Source organism: Rhizophagus irregularis, chromosome 9, assembly GCF_026210795.1.
Source record: "Rhizophagus irregularis chromosome 9, complete sequence".
Lineage (NCBI taxonomy): Eukaryota > Fungi > Glomeromycota > Glomeromycetes > Glomerales > Glomeraceae > Rhizophagus > Rhizophagus irregularis.
Window position 1 is genome coordinate 2,989,404 of NC_089437.1, and position 17,790 is coordinate 3,007,193.

A 17,790-nucleotide genomic window follows, 5' to 3' on the forward strand; every position below is an offset into this window, starting at 1 on the left:
TTGTTTGGAGTATTTGATAAAATCTGCAATTTTGAAGATTATTGCAGATTTTTAATTGTAATGTCATTAAAAAATTTGAAATCTGCATTTTGCAATATTGCACAGATTTTTACTAAAAATTGTAAAAAAAAATGTGGCAATTTGCAAAAATTGCATATTGCTGCAGTTTTGCATTCTAAAAAATTTAAATATTAATTTCTCTAGATATGTAGAAATGATAAAAATTGAAGTCTAGATATCAATACATGCATTATTTAAAGATAAACCATTGAAGATTAGTTTCACAAATTTAGATATATGTATCAGAACCCCAAACATTACTAAAAAAACTCAGATCTGAATTTGTATAAACCCTATAATATAAACCTTATAATTAATTTCTGTTCCAAATATATAAAGTTATATATAGATTTAGAGCTCTGCAACCTGACTTGACAGATTGGATGATCCGACAGGTTGACCCAAAATATTCAGGTCACGGGTCAGGTCAGTGCTAGTTGGTACCTGATCTGACCTGTTGATCCAACATATATTTGGGTCAAATAAATTAAAAACACTGAAACTAATAGTTCTGGTGTAAATTAAAAGGAAAAATGCTGGAACTAATAATTCTGGTGTTTTTACATGTAAAATTGAAAAAAAATGCTAAAACTAATAGTTTCAGCATTTTTACATGTAAAATCAAAATGAAAAATGCCAAAACTAATGATTCCAGCATTTTTATATGTAAAATCAAAAAAAAATGCCAAAGCTATCAGTTTTGGCATTTTTACATGTAAAATAAAAAAAAATGCCGGAATTAATAATTCTGGCATTTTTACATGTAAAATCAAAATGAAAAATGCCAGAACTAATAATTCTGGCATTTTTACATGTAAAATTAAAAAAAAAATGCCAAAACTAATAGTTTCAGCGTTTTTACATGTAAAATCAAAATGAAAAATGCTGGAACTAATGATTCCAGTGTTTTTACATGTAAAATCAAAATGAAAAATGCCAGAATTAATGATTCTAGCATTTTTACATGTAAAATCAAAAAAAATGCTAAAACTATCAGTTTCAGCGTTTTTACATGTAAAATAAAAAAAAATGCTAAAACTATTAGTTTCAGCGTTTTTACATGTAAAATCAAAATGAAAAATGCCAGAACTAATGATTCTGGCATTTTTACATGTAAAATCAAAATGAAAAATGCTAGAACTAATAATTCCAGCATCTTTACATGTAAAATCAAAATGAAAAATGCTGGAACTAATGATCACTAGTCAAAATAAGAAATTTCGGACATGTGACTTTCGGCTAAGTTTCGAAATAAATTTCAGCCAAAATTCGTCTGAATTTAATTTCGGCTTAATTTTGACTCACATGATTTCCGAAGTTCTTTTTCGAAGTTCTTCTGAAGTTCTTCTGATGTTCTGATTTTCTGAAGTTCCGATCATTATATAAAACTCAGTTTCTGAAATTTATTATGAACAAGTGACACTTATGTAAAACTCAAAAAAAAAGAATTTATGTAAAATCCAATAAAAAGCAACAACTTCCGTCAAATTTTGACTAACAAAAATGAAGATTTATTATTATTATTTTTAAATTTTCTATTAACAGGATTTACGGCCAAATATTCTCTCGCATTTTTCCTATCCGAAATTTTATATTTTATTGGCACAAATCTACTGAGAATATTATGCACTGGAATTATACAATCTCGACCTTCAGGGTAAAATTCAGTACCCCAAAGTTCGACATTGCAAATTTCATCGTCTTCAATACTGAAATAATAACGAGAATTCGCTGATTGATACCATCGAATGAATGCCAAATTATGTTCCAATTCTCCATCCGGTAAGTCAACCTTGTGGGAAAAAAAGAATTGAACTTGTCCAGGATAACAATTGACGCTACCGTCTTGTGTTATAAATTTGGCTAAAACATATGAGTTCTTTACGTGTCGAGCTGACATATTTGACCCAAATGTCTCTGAACCGATTCTACATCTACCGAACTGTTTCCATCAGGAAATTTTTTGGGGTGCAGATCTGCGCAGATCTGCAGGTGACATTTTTACACAGATCTGCGACCCTGTCGGCAGTCTTTGGAAAAAAAAATTCATCAAAAACTGCGCAGAATTTCAAGAAACAAAATTCTGCGAAAATTTTTAAAAAATAAATAATGAAATTCTGCGAAGATTATAAAAAAACAAATAACGAAATTCTGCGAAGATTTTTAAAAATAAATATTCGAAATAATTCAAATATATTTAATTTCACTGATCATCACAATTATTACAAACAATTTTATATATAGTAATTTATTTAATATGTAATTTATTTAAATAAAATATATTCAAAAAAAATTGAAGAATTTCAAATACAAATTTCCGAATTCTGAAAATTAATGTAATACGAAGAAATTCGACGAATGTTAAGAGAATTTCGAATCTAAACTCTTGAGCTGTAAATTTTTTTGATTTAGATTAGTAAAATAAATTAACGCGGTGTAAAAATCATTATATATCAGATAATAACTTTGACTTACTAATTCTTCGTAACTACTACTATTACCATCATCAGCATCGCTCGATTCTTCGATCATAGACAAAATCTCTGGACTTTGTTCTGAATCTTCTTTTGCCGCTAACTCCTGCAACAAACGCGGAGTTACAGTAACTTTATTTTTGATCGATTGCTGATAATTGATTATATATTAATATTTGCGAAATATTTTAAAATTTTTAACTTCAAAGTACTGATGAATGTTATTATTACCATAAGAAAATCAACTCTCTTTAAAACTAACTTGTCGTTGCATTTAATCCCAGGGCTACTGGGATTTAAGACAATATCGCAGATGGCGAGTACATAAACCCAGTATTCTGGAGGAAGCTCACTGCCTTCGTATGATTTGAAAACAGAAGAGGTTATTTTCGTGAGAATACCTTGATTTTTGAAAAATTCTCGATATGCTTCTCGCGTTTTTGCACTTTTTTTCCATTCGGCAATCTTTTTAGAGGACGCACTGCTATCCACACGTTCTAACTTCTGCTCACCGAAGTTAGAAAACATAGTATTTCGAATATTTGCCGCTAAATCATTTCGCTTGCTTCGGCATTTGTTTTTTATCTTAATAATCAAATAATTTCAGATTATTATTATTATTATTATTATTGATTATTATTAATGATTTCACATACTTCTGGTAATAACTTTGATTCGAATAGGGAAACCCACGTATTTCTTCCGAGATTTTCAATATAATGACTGGCATGTTCAGCGAGGTATCTCTCTAAAGCTTCACGGTACTCCGTATCTGAGGGAAATAGGATCTTCGGAATAAGTTCTTTGGACACCTTTTTATATGCGTGCTGTAAAGACAATCAGTTATTTTTAAATATCTTGAGATCAAATAAAGTTGCTAAATATATTAAAGTAACTTACGTTCCAAAATTCATCCGAAAGCTCATCGACCACCACAAGTCTCTGTATCGTTTAAGAATCTAATCGTTGTTGCTCACTAATACGTTGGTACAATCGATATATTGAAGTAATTTTTTCGTCTAATAATTTCATAGTATAGTTGAATTTCTCGATTGTAAGGTAACGTTCGTCACGTTCTTCGAAGTTACAATATTCGTCATCAATTTGCATAGGTGTGATAGGCGTAGAAGCTCTGATAGGTGTGGGTGCTCTGATAGGTGTGAAAATTCTTCGGTTTGAATCATCATCGGGTTTAGTTGGAGAATTTTCAAGATTTCTTGTTGAATTATTACCAACAATGGGCGTTAATGATCTACCCCGATTTTTTTTTGGCTTGCCACTTTTGATACTTTTTGTAGGATTATTGGATGTTGAAGATTTGAAAATTTCATCTGGAACAACCAACACGAATGGTCCTTCGGTATGGGGTGTTGAAGTTAAAATATTATCGTAATCAGGGCCAGTACGAGTTTCAGTATAAGATGTTGAAGCTGAAGCATTATCATCAACATTTTCTGTATCTTGTGATGATACATCATCAGCTGTTGGTGTCGATTAAACAAGCGAAGCTTAATTATAATATTAAATTAATGTAAGAAATGCAATTCCTTGACGGACTGTACCTGATAAAATTTGAGATAATATATTTCCAGTTTTTTGAGAAGCTTCATCTTTTTTTTCCAGACTATTATGGGAAACTTTCATTTTTTTCTTTGCATTCATCAGGAAGTCACGGGAAAAATGTTCATCAAATGTACATCAATCACTTGATGTACATCATAAAGAAACGCTGAATATCGGACCCTGCAATGCACTACCGATGTCACAATATTTGATGTGCATCACCTAATTTTAATGTCCATTAACGATGTACATTATTTAAAGATAATAAACATCATATTAAATTTATAATATTATTGAATTTATTTTATTAAATACACTATAACAATCTATATACATTAAATTACACTATAACAACTAATCTACTGTATATACTAAAGTCTATTAAATTAACTCAATACTCTGGGACAAAGAAAAATTTTGAAGTTATTCTTCGAAACTTACCAATCTTCATGTCCAGGAAATACAACCTACAATAAAAAGATAAAAGTATTAATAAAAAAAATTAATTTAATTAAAAAGTTTCGAAGTGAAACTTCGAAACTTACCAATCTGTTAAGATTCGTATATACTTACGAATCTTGGCCTTCTTTTTCCATTCTTCAGAAACCCACCCGAGACCTAAAAAAAAGAAAAAGAACGGTTAGTAACCGTTCATAATAATAATAAAATAATAATAATAAAAACCAAGATTCGTATATACTTACGAATCTTGGTTCTTTCTTTCAGTTCTTTGGAAACCCACCCAAATCTATGAAAAAAAGAAAAGGAACGGTTAGTAACCGTTCATAATATTAAAAAAAAGAAAAAAAACTAAGATTCAGAATAATACTTACGAATCTTAGTTCTTTTACATTATTCAGAAGCCCACCCGAGATCTATATAAAAAGTAAAAGAACGGTTAGTAACCGTTCCATAACATTAAAAAAAAATCTAAGATTCATAAGATAGAATACTTACGAATCTTAATAAAGGTTCTTCTTTTTCCATTCTTTGGAAACCCATCTGAGACCTGGTACATTTACCTCTTCATAGTCATCGCTAACCCAAAGAGGAATCGGAGTACCCATTTTAAGCCAAAAGAATGGTACTTTACTTGAAAAAAAAAGAAAAAGAACGGTTAGAAACCGTCCATAATAACAAAAAAAAAAATAAAAAAAATTTAAAGATTCGTACCGTCCTTACGAATCTTTGAGTTTTCTGTTCTTTGGAAGCCCACCCGAAACCTAAAAAATAAAAGAAAAGAACGGTTAAAAACCGTTCATAATAATAAAATAAAAATAAAAATAAACCAAAATTCATATTTACGAATCTTGGTTTTTTCCGTTCTTCGGAAGATACTTGAGACACTCAAGATCTAAAAAAAAGAAAAAGAACGGTTAGTAAACCGTTCATAATATTAAAAAAAAATCTAAGGTTCGTAATATAATACTTACAAACCTTAGTTCTCCTTTTTCCGATCTTCGGAAGTCCACTCGATCCTATAAAAAAAAGAAAGAACGGTTAGTAAACCGTTCCATAAAATAAAAGAAAAAATAAATAAACCAAGATAAGAATCTTGGTTCTAACAAAATCACCTTCCTCCATCCCCTTTCTACGCGTCAGTCCTACAAAATAAAATAATTAAAGAAACGTTAGTTCATTTCTCATATTTAAAATAAAAAAATTCCCTTTTCCCATTTTTTACTTTAAAGTCCGGTTTCATATTCAAGCCGGCGTCCTATTACACGTCCTACAAAAAAAAATTATGAAAAGAAACGTTAGTTCGTTTCTTAAATTTAAAATAACAAAAAACTCTCCCCCTTTTTCCCGTTCTTACTACCTTAAAGTCCGGTTTCGTAGTATTCAAGCCAGCATCCTCCTAGTACGCGTATTACAAAAAATAAAATAGTGAAAAGAAACGTTAGTTCGTTTCTTAAATTTAAAATAATAATGAAAAGTTCCCTTTCCCTCATTATTTACCTTAAACAAGTCCAGTTTCATGTTAAAGCCGGTGTCCTACAAAAAAAAATAATGAAAAAGAAACGTTAATTCGTTTCTTAAATTTAAAAAAAAAGATAAAATTAAAAAAAAAAATTAAAAAAATAAGTAAGTTTTGAAATGAAACTTACATTACTTCCAAGAATAAGAGGCATGAGAAAAGGGGGACGAAAGGGGAAGGGAGTGACAAAGGGAAAGGGAAGAACGAAAGGGAAGGACGATAGGGGAAGGCAGGATGATAGGGGAAAGGAAGGACAAAGAGAAAAGTTTAAAAAAAGATGATCCTTTTTTAAACTTTTAATATGCGTAATGCAATGCGTGACGTTTAATTAGTGCACTATTCGACCAATGTCTAATCGTAGATCATGGTCGAATTTTTTCCTATTTTGACTAGTGGCTAATATAATAAATTATTTTTATAAATTTATTCACCCATTTGATAAATATTGAATTATCATTATTTAATGCTGCACATCATGATAAAAATCTCATTGATGATGCTCATTAATGTTAAATATTACATGTTCATTTAAAATAATGAATATTATAATATACATGATCTACAAAAATGTATATGTAATAAACATTTTTTCCGTGACTTCCTGATGTTTTTTCCAGTTTTTTTCTTAGTATTTTTCGTTGACATTATTAACAACTAATTTAGAAAATTGTATAGGAAAAAATATACTTGAAATTTACGAAACAATTTAAATAAAAAATTGATTACCGAAATCGATAAAAAAATCCAAAATCTATAAATTAAATAATTTAATTATCAGTAAAAATATTAATTAAAATGATTAAAATCTGTAAATTAAAATGATTAAAATTTAAAAATAGAAATAGTTAAAAATCTGTAAATTAAAATGATTAAAATTTAAAAATAGAAATAGTTAAAAATCTGTAAATTAAAATGATTAAAATTTAAAAATAGAAATAGTTAAAAATCTGCAAATTAAAATGATTAAAATTAAATAAAATAATTAAGAAATCTGCAAATTAAAATGATTAAAATTTAAAAATAGAATGATTAAAAATCTGTAAATTAAAATGATTGAACCCCTGCGCCAAAAATGTAAAAAAAATCAAAAAAAAAAAAAAAAAAAAAAAATTGAGAATTCACACAAACGAAAGAAATATCAAATTCTTCATTAAAATTCGCAAATTCACAAAATTCATAATTTCGCATTAATTAAAATAATCATTAATAAAATCACTAAAATTTGCTTAAAATTAGCAAAGAACAAATAAAAACAAATATTTACTATACTGCAAATAAATCCTCATAAATTGTTCTTCAAATAAAAATGGTTAGATATCAATGCCAAATTTGTAAAAGAGAATTTTCAACTTACGGCGGTTTAAAACAACATGCCAATGCTAAACATCACGGGAAAATGAGATCCTCCCAACTAAATGAGTCACCAGTACAGCAAAGATCTTTGTTGCAGCCATTAAGAGAAATGATAAGATCAGAACATGATGCAGAACTTTGGAGCACGTCAATTATTATGCCAAACCCAACTACTTCGCAAGAAAAGCTTACATCGCAGGATGATGATGATGAGATGAAGCAATTTGAACCTTCATCTCAAGATGAAGACTTAGTAAATATTGCAGATGAGTTAGAAGATGAACCACGTTATCATTTGCGAAAAAGGTTACGGTCAGAAGAGAGGGTCGAAGCAAATTTTGAAGAATCGGAAGCAGAATCAGAATTAGTAAACTTTGAAGATACTGAATTCATTGATCCTGAAGACCTTCAGGGTGCGTCATTAGATGATGCCATAGATGTAGTTGATGGAAAACCCACACCAGAGCGCGTAGTAAAATGGCCGAATGATGCATATCACGACTTTTTGGAGTTGATAGTAGAGGGTAATATCTCTAATAAGATAGGTGATAAAATAATAAAGTTTTTCAACAAACATAGTAATTTAGACAAATCACCATTGCCAAGTTCAACGAAAAATGGCAAGGATTATCTTAATCAAATAAATTTACCTTTGATAGACTTTAAAGAAAAGGTTGTTGCGACCTATAATGAAATTAATTTTACCTCTACTATCGCCCACTTTTTCGTGCTATTCAAGCTCTTCTGCAATGACCAGAAGTAGCCAATAACTTCGTCCATAAAGGAATCCAAAATAAAATGAAGGTCTGTATAATAATTTGATTTCCGTCTGCAATGATAAATTACATTATTTATGCTTATTTAGTTGTTTATATTCTCAGGATGATAGAGGCGAAACAAGAATATTTGGCGAACCTTTCGAAGGTAACTGGTAGTTAGAAACCGAAAAGAACCTTCCATCATTAAATCGACTATTGTCCATCATCTTATACTCAGATGCAACAACTTTGATGGACTTGGGAAATCATCAGGCCATCCAGTTTTTTTAACTCTTGGTAACATTCCAAATCGTGTTCGAAATTTGCCAGAGGTTAAAATTCTTTTAGGATTTCTCCCTAAAGTCCAAGATACAGGAATCAAAACAACAGAAAGTTTTCGAAGCTTCATCAGGAAATTATATAGTGCGAAAAGTTGCGCAAGTTTACACATCATAATATTTCGTAAGCTTCCAGACCCGCCGCAAGTTTGCGTAAGCGTAATATTTCGTAACTTTTTAAAATATTTCGAAATATTACGATATGCAAAGCTTCGTAATTTTACGATTTGTAATATTCCGTAATTTTGCGGTTCGCAATATTTCGTAATTTTACATAATATTTCGTAAGTTTTCAGACCCGCCGCAAGTTTGCGTAAGCGTAATATTTTGTAACTTTTTAAAATATTTCGAAATATTACTGTATGCAAGGCTTCGTAATTTTACGATTCGTAATATTCCGTAATTTTACTGCGTAATACTTCGCAACTTTTTAAAATATTTTGAAATTCTATGATGCGTAATGTTCCATAATTTGATGATTCGTAATATTCTGTGATTTTACACAACTTAATATTTCGTAATATTTCAAAATATTTCGATAAATAATACTTCATTTTCTGTACTATAAGTTTATATAATGTATGTTTTATTAGATATAATCATAAAAAATTACAAGTATTTATTAATATATACAGAATACATAAAAGTAAAAAAGAGAAAGAGTAGAGTAACAATATTATTAGACGTAAAAAGAAGAGAAACAGCTATAGTAACGTTAGTATTAGATATAAAGATAAAAGAAATATTGTTATTATTGTTAGTATTAAGGTAAAAAGAGTTAAAGAAACAGTAAAAGGAGTAAAAGAAACATGGATATTATCGTTAGTATTAAGGAAACGTAGATAGTATTGTTAGTATTACGACATAAAATAACAAAGAGGTAAAAAAAAAACGCGTTAATATTAAAATAATTAGTATTAATAAATAAATATTTCTATACCTGCAAAGTAATTGAACAAAAGAATAAAGAAATAAAGAGAAAGGAAAAAATAAACATGTTGTTAGTATTGTTAGTATCGTTAGTATTAAAGTACAAGTAAAAAGGAATAAAGGAAACATGGATATTATTGTTAGTATTACGATACAAAATAACAAAGAGGTAAAAAAAAATGAAAATAATTAGTATTAATAAACAAATATTTCTATACCTGCAAAGCAATAAATTATGAAATATATGTAAATATATTGTATATAATTAAAGAAATAATAGAAAGAAGAGACAAAAAAATTAAAAATATTGAACAAAAGAATAAAGAAATAAGAAACAAAAATAAATAAGACAAAAACGCGTGCACTGATTAAATGATTAAATGATTAAATCACATGCAAGGATCAGCCTAATTTTGATTGGCCAGAAATCATGTACATCGTATAGCGGGTGTGACGTAAATAAATCGTGACTGAAATTTGTGTTCAATTTGTGTTCAATTTGTGTTGATAATTCTGGTAAAAAATTTGTTAATTTTGGCCAAATTTCGTTAAATTTGTTAAATTTGTGTTGAGTTTGTGTTGAATTTGTGTTGCGTAATTTTTTATTTATCACAAGGGGATGATATTTAGTAATTGCATGTACGACGTACAAGATTTTTTTTATGATTTTTTTAAGAAATGTACGCAAAATATTTAATCAGAATATAATTGTTTTATTTTTAAATATGATATATTGATGATTTTTTTTTAAAAATTCAATAGAATGTGCTAATAATAAATTGTTTTATTTTTAAATATAATATATTGATATTTATATTTAAATAACCAAAACATGTACATGATTTTTAATTATTTTTAATTGAAATCAAACTAAGATTTTTTTTTTAAAAAAAATTAAAATAAATTAAGTGATTTATATCTATATTTAGAATCAGCGATATTTATATTTAGATAATCCATATCCGCATGAGATTTAATTAATATGTTTAATGATGAAAAGTCTAATAAATTAAATTTTAATTGAAACGAGAAATAAAATCAAACCAAAGAGGTATTGTTCAAATTTTATTTAAAGTGACATTTTACGACTTTCTTTCAAATTTTTACTCATCCCAAAATCAAATTATAAAAATAAAATCAAATCTAATAATGCCTCGCCAAACACGTCGTCGTTCCTATAACGTCCATTGGAACTGGGCTATGATGGACGAACTTGTCGACATACGCCGCGACAGAAACCGCGCCTACCATAATATTAATGGTAGAAGCCGCCATGATTTTTGGGACTCGTTGCCAATAGGTTCATATGACTAATATCTATAATTTTCTTTAAGAAAGAATTTAAATTCAAATTAACCAATCCATTTAATTGAATCAGAATAAATAGAATATTTCGAACGAGGGTTTCCGGGCAACAGTGCAGCCAAAAGTGGAGGAACCGCCGTCGGGATTACCATGTAAGTAAATAAATAAAATTACATTCATTTAAATTAAATGTATTTACCGAATATTCAAACTGATTTTGATATTTAGAACTATGTCCTTTATCGTAATGGTACCCCTGATCGGCCTGGGCGGCGGCTGTGGACGCGTACCGGCCAAAGATATTATCGCGAATTTAGAACGAGATTTTGGGAGAGGCCGGGTAATTATACTATAATAAAATTTTATAATTAATATTACATTCTATTTTACGTTCACATTTTAAATTTGATAAATTTGATCAATTTTAGATACGCGTGACGATCGTAGGAGAAGGAGAAACTTACCTACGTATCGTAGAAGATAATTATTTTTATTTTTTTATTTATTAAGTGAGTAGCTAGGCCCAGTCCGTACCAAATATCGGCTGGAGACTCACGTTTTTTTTGCTGTGACGGATACTGACGTCCACGCCGTACAGCCTGGGTACTATTTTATAAAATAGTAGCGAACAAGTATCAAATGTATATTTTTTTATTAAGTTATAATAAAAATTAGAATTTACTTTAATTTTTAACATAAAAATTGTAAATAATAAAAAATTCGTAAATAAAAATAAATTTGCTTTCCCAAACTTAAAAAAAAAGGTGTTTATATAAAAGAAAAGGTGTTTATATTATTTTTGATTATTCAATAGTATCACATGCCCCTTGTATACGTTCTACTGCATACGCAGTTTACAATCTCGTAAATTTTCGAAACGGAATATTACGCAGGTTTACAGTCTTGTAAATTTTCGAAATATTTCAACCGTAATATTACGCAGGTTTACAGTTTCGTAAATTTTCGAAATATTTTAACCGTAATATTACGCAGGTTTACAGTCTCGTAAATTTTCGAAATATTTCAACCGTAATATTACGCAGGTTTACAGTCTCGTAAATTTTCGAAATATTTCAACCGTAATATTACGCAGATTTACAGTCTCGTAAATTTTCGAAATATTTCAACCGTAATATTATGCAGGTTTACAGTTTCGTAAATTTTCGAAATATTTCAACTGTAATATTACGCAGGTTTACAGTTTCGTAAATTTTCGAAATATTTCAACCGTAATATTACGCAGGTTTACAGTTTCGTAAATTTGCAGAATATTTTGACCGTAATATTGCGTAAATCTTACGATATTGTAAACTTACGTAATATTTTAACCGTAATATCACATAAATCTTACGAAATTGTAAACTTACGTAATATTTTGAAATTTTTCGAAATATTATGCCATAAACTTTCATAAACTTACAAAATCGTAAATTTACGCAATTTTTCGCGCTATAAAATTTCCTGATGTTACAGCACGATGTATATCATAAATGCTTTAAAATTATGCTCCAACCTTTATTAGAAAAATCTGAAGCGCTATATTTTGGAATTAATAGACAAGTGATTACTTTCGCCGCACGGATATCTTTTTTTCTCGCATATATGCTTGAAGCCTGATGATATAACTGCGACATATAAAGGAGCGCGGTGCAAAATGCCATGTCATACTTGCATAGTTTTGCAAAGTGATCTGAACAATATGAGTCTTAAACTAGAGAACGTACCTCATAGAAACTCATGAAAATATGAAGCAAGTAATCAACAATGGCCAAGGAAAGGAGTATTCTGTGCATTCTGTTGAAAATTCCTTCTGGAAATTTCTGTAAATATCTTTATATTTCTGTAATGAATTTCAAAGATGTAAATTTTTACGCACGTATAATTTGTTTCAGAAATTTGAATATATATATACGAAGCCTGCATTCCTAATCGTATGCACCATATCGATCTTGGACTCTTCAAATACCAATTGGAATTTACACAAGATATTTTGAAGGCAGTCGGAGAAACAGAACTACAAAAAAATTTGATGATCGACTTCGTCAGATTCCTCGCTTCCTGGGTCTTAAACTCTTACATAAATTAGGACATTTAAACGTACTTACTGCGTCAGACTATCGTAACATAATGAAAATTGCCCTTTTTGCCTTAGATAAAATTTTTGAAGGGAACGAAATAACCTGTAAAGAACTTTGCGAACTTTACGCAAAGTTTAGTAAGATGTACATAATGAGCAGGAAAGAAGTGTACACTGAAGAAAATCTGAAAATTTTTGAAGTAAGTCAAAGTTTATAAAGTCACGTTGGAAATCATCAACACACTAAAGATTATCAATTATAGTCAGCAATTATTGATTGGTGCATTGATTTCAAAAAGATCTTCTCTCCATTGTTCACTACTGATTGCAATTTTCCGAAGTTACACAGTTGGCGGTATCACGCAAGTAGGACGCTAGTAAACATATAGTATATGATTTTATCCTAATTTATTTTGATTGTTTTCAGTGACCGCTATTAGAAAATATGGTGCATTGAATGGGTTGTCAACGGAAACATACGAAACCCTCCACAAATTATATGTCAAACCTCCATATCGGTTATCAAACAGAAAAGACGTAATGAGACAATTGGTGAACGCTGTTAGTTGAATTCAACATGACTGAAATCAATTTCTTTGAAATATTCATACATTTAATTATAAATTCTAATATTTTTTATAGGTAAAACACAAAGAATTGACATCTTCTGCTAAAAAAGTTATTCATCATAAAGCCAAAGGATTTGGAAAAGTACTTTGGGAACTAACATTAGATAATATCGACCAAAAAATAAAATCGTTGAAAAAATCTGAAAATCCACCACATTCAAACTTCATTGAAGGGTTATCGCAATTAATTTCAACTTTAGATACCTTTCTGGACACATCTTCGCAGGAGTCCGAAAGTGAATAATTTTACATTAAAATTTATGATTCAGTACACCTGGAAGATAGACATATTTTAAGAACGACAGGAGAATTCCAAGGTAAATAATAGTTCGGTAATATTGCGGTAACTCCTGCGGAAGATCAAGAGCAATACAATTCGGATGAGGGAGCTTGGTATGGAAAAGTAAGTAAATGATTAAGATTGATAAAGTGTTGTATGTCATTAATCAATTTTCTTTATAAGGTATTGTTATTATTTAAATTCTTCCGAGGTTCTTTCAAAGAGCCATATGAACTTGCTCTGGTTCGTTGGTTTGATATTATTACGGAGGAACCTGAACTGTATGGGTGTCTGCAGTTGTATTACACCAAAGAATACAACACAATACCAATCGGTTTAATTAACCAAGAAGTTCATATAGTTCCAAGGTTTGGCAAAGTAAATCGTTATTTGTTAAATAAATACATGTTTTAAAAATTACTGGAAAACTTTAACGAAAGTAAAGTCAGAAAGTTTAAAAAATAAAATTTGTAAATTTGTTGAAAAACTTTAACGAAAGTATTAAAAAAAAACTATTAAAAAACTTTAGCGAAAATAAATTGTCAACGGAAATGATCGAAAAGCTTAATTAAGCTTAATTACTAATTGAAATCGAAAAGTTTAATTAGTTAGTTACTTAAAGATTAAACGCAATTATAAACCTGCAATTTTGAGTTAAAGAATTTTGCAGAGTTTCGCAAAAAAAAAAGGACAAAAAGTGAAGATCTGCTATTTCGCAGAACTTCGCAAAACTGGCATGTTTTAAAATTTCTGTTAAATGAAATTCTGCAAAATTGCAGAATTTTGCTGATTTTATAGATAAAAATATTCAATTATCTGCGAAGTTGCAAAGTTTACAGAACTTCGCAGAAATACACAAAAAATGACAAAAAAAAAGTGGAGATCTGCTAATTTTACAGATCTCCGCAGATCTGCACCCCAAAAAATTTTCCGATGTCATTTTGACGGAAATGATCCTTGAATTCTCGTGGCTTTCTCCGAATGGCTTTCGAAACTCAAGTGTTTCATAAGTCGTCAAATAGTATTCGACCAGTAAATCAAGCATTGAATTTGACATCACTATATTTTCAGAGGCGGGACCCAATATTTCACCTGGAAACGACTCGCTTCCAGTGACTATTGATTGTTGAATATTCTGCGAATTCAACCAAAATCGTTCCATTTCATCGGCTGAAAATTCATCAGCCTCTGCCAAGGATCCAACAAAAGCTCGGTTATTGAGAAGTTCTAGTCCCTTTACATTTTCTCTAGAATTTATAATACTATCAATGTGGATATCAGCCATCATTCGTCACATAATTTCCGGTTCTATTTTCCTATGGCTGTTCGGTAAGGCGTCTAAAATTTAAAATTACGATTATGCATAAATTAAGAATAAGAATATTAAACCTAAATAAATAGTTATAGTTTACTTAATACACCGTTCATGCGTTCGAAGAAACGCAGAATGCGTATAAAGGTCCAAAATCATACATACATTCACTCAAATGAAGTGAAAGATGGAGATTAGGAGTAATTTTATTCCGTCCATAATGTTCCTCAATCAACTTCACAATTTCAATCAATCTCTCATGCGATTCTCTCACAGGCATCAGTTCTAAATTCGACTTACGAAAGCGTACAAATCTCATTTCAAAATGATGGAGAATTTTCCGATCATCAGCACGAAAGGTATTTCAAGCGATACCGTAGCGTAAATTGTGAAAAAGATTTGCCATTGATCTGCTGTAAAATTTGAAAATCCTTCTCCGCAATGGATTTTCCCAGGGATTCGTCCCAAATCGGATAAAATCTGAAACTCATCCATTTTTTTTTGAATTTTTATAAACGATTGTTGGTTCAAAATTCCTTCATCAACCCAAATTCTTTTCACTATCCATCTTGCGATGCCTAGAAATAAGCAGTGCATTGGATCGACAACAATGAACCTTATAGGGTCGAAGTATGACAACCGCAATAATTCTGACCATCTAATTCCAGTATCTTTCGTAAAATGTTTTCGTGAAGCATTAAAGCTACAACGTCGCCATTCATGTGCATTTTCACGAAACTCGGCCAAATCTCGAGTAACAAACCATTCGTCTATATTGTCCATCCCAGTGAAATTATTTTGTCGATTCTCATAATTTGCTCGTTTTTTGCACTAGTGACATGATGCAAGTGCTGAAATATACCCGCATATCTTTCTTGCCGTGGGAACATTATACGAAAATAGTACTAAAGCCACACGAATATTTTTCCGTTTTGGCACTCAAATATTCGATTTAGAGTTATTCCACTCCATAGTAATTCTAAATCATTGACAATTGGTGCTAAATAGTGATTGATTTGGTGTAGTCACTTCGTTAGGACCTGGTAATATTCCGAGAATTAATAAATTTTCTCTTTTAAATCGAATGTCCCGAAGCAAGTTGCAAATGGCGACATATATCACACCGGTGCTGTGAATTGTCCCTTCATAGGGTTGGAACCAATCCACATTTAGCATTAGACCGAGGTGTGAATCTGCAACTTCAGGCCAGAAAAAATCAGGCGAATCATTATAAGAAGTATCCTTAAATATTTTCCATACTTGACCATCATAAATGTCGGTCAATATATTTTCAGAATGTGATCGATCAGACTAATGTCTGAGTGACCTTTCGAATCCTGATCGAAGATATAGGGTTGCTAATTGTTGACGAATTGTAGAAAATGGATAAATCATCTCAATTCGATTTGACACTTTATTTAATAATCTTATTTGATGAGATAAAGGAGTTTGGCACTTCTGGCGTCTCGATGAATTTGGAAATTCGATATGTTGACATTTCATAATGGCAAGAATTTCATCTTGACGAAACTCCTCTACTTCTTGTTTGTTGTATAATTTGTGACACTTCGTACATGCCGCAAAGCAATAAAATCGATCTTCTATGTTGAAAATATTTCTCGCTTTATATAAAGTGACGGGAAAATTTTCAAATGCGGTATCGCCAATTTCATCCAATAACAGTTTTATGAACTTTATTAGTGATTCAGTTGCTGTTTCTGAAATGTTAAATCTCATTTGAAATTTCATAATCCATATTAAAATCCATAAAAACTTATTATCATCGCTAGTTGGAGTTGGAGTGACATCTGGGTCTTGATATGGTTTGAAAGAAGGGCATGAATAATCTTCAAAAGTTTCAGAATTGTTATTTTCCGATTCGTCATCTCCATTCGATTCGTTATCTTCATTAGTGTCTTCGCTTTGATCTTCGGCCGTACTTTCTCTCGGTGATAAATCTTGTTCGATATTACCGATATTACCAATGGAAACTCTGGTCGAAATGTACCTTGATCTACGTCTTTGAGGCAATCGGTCAACTCTTTGCTCATTTAAAATAGTCAATTGAGATGATTCATCATTAATATTTTCAGTATTTTCCAAAACTTCAGATGGTTCGTTATCCCGAATTTCAGTATTTTCCAAAACTTCGGATAGTTCGTTATCCCGAATTTCAGTATTTTCGATAATTACTTCTGAAACATCTGACGAAAGTTGGCTCGATAATTCATGTCGATTCTTTGTGCGAGGAGCAACTAACATTCCTTCGCAATCGCTACAGAAACAGGGTACTTTACGAATTCTTGGCGTAATGATTGATCGAGTAGTAACTTGAGGTGATCTGGTAGTAATAGGATTTTCATCAAGTACACTAGATATCGTTCTTTTTCATCCCATTTTGTCAAAAATTTCAGATAATTTTGATAATTATGGAATTGTATCGAAATTTGTTTCGATTCAATAATTATCATATAATTGTTGCTAGTGAAGTTTCGACTAACGAATTTTCAACTTGAGCGATCAACTTAAAGCGATTTATTGAATTCTCATCAAACTTTACGAATTTTCCATCAACTTTAAGTGATGTATTGAATTCTCATCAAACTTTACGAATTTTCCATCAACTTTAAGTGATGTATTGAATTCTCATCAAACTTTACGAATTTTCCATCAACTTTAAATGATGTATTGAATTCTCATCAAATTTAAGTGATTTGGCGAATTTCACATCAA

At 30.2% G+C, this 17,790-nt stretch overlaps 3 protein-coding genes across 3 annotated transcripts; 1 reads left to right on the top strand and 2 right to left on the bottom strand.

Annotated features, from left to right (window-relative positions):
• Positions 1–2,421: 2,421 nt before the first annotated feature.
• OCT59_029714 (uncharacterized protein) lies at positions 2,422–4,178 on the bottom strand (the record flags this gene model as incomplete). Its single annotated transcript, XM_066145772.1, has 6 exons — positions 2,422–2,451; positions 2,536–2,685; positions 2,766–3,119; positions 3,191–3,306; positions 3,518–4,015; positions 4,097–4,178. The coding sequence occupies 6 exons, from the start codon at positions 4,176–4,178 to the stop codon at positions 2,422–2,424; spliced, it is 1,230 nt and encodes a 409-aa protein (XP_065994838.1).
• An 8,708-nt stretch (positions 4,179–12,886) lies between these two features.
• On the top strand, positions 12,887–13,709 carry OCT59_029715 (uncharacterized protein; the record flags this gene model as incomplete). Its single annotated transcript, XM_066145786.1, has 4 exons — positions 12,887–13,036; positions 13,100–13,202; positions 13,264–13,397; positions 13,479–13,709. 4 exons carry the CDS (start codon positions 12,887–12,889, stop codon positions 13,707–13,709), a joined length of 618 nt encoding a protein of 205 aa, XP_065994839.1.
• Positions 13,710–16,742: 3,033 nt separating this feature from the next.
• OCT59_029716 (uncharacterized protein) lies at positions 16,743–17,319 on the bottom strand (the record flags this gene model as incomplete). The annotated part of the gene is made up of 2 exons (XM_066145792.1): positions 16,743–16,749; positions 16,832–17,319. The coding sequence occupies 2 exons, from the start codon at positions 17,317–17,319 to the stop codon at positions 16,743–16,745; spliced, it is 495 nt and encodes a 164-aa protein (XP_065994840.1).
• Between the last annotated feature and the right edge of the window lie 471 nt (positions 17,320–17,790).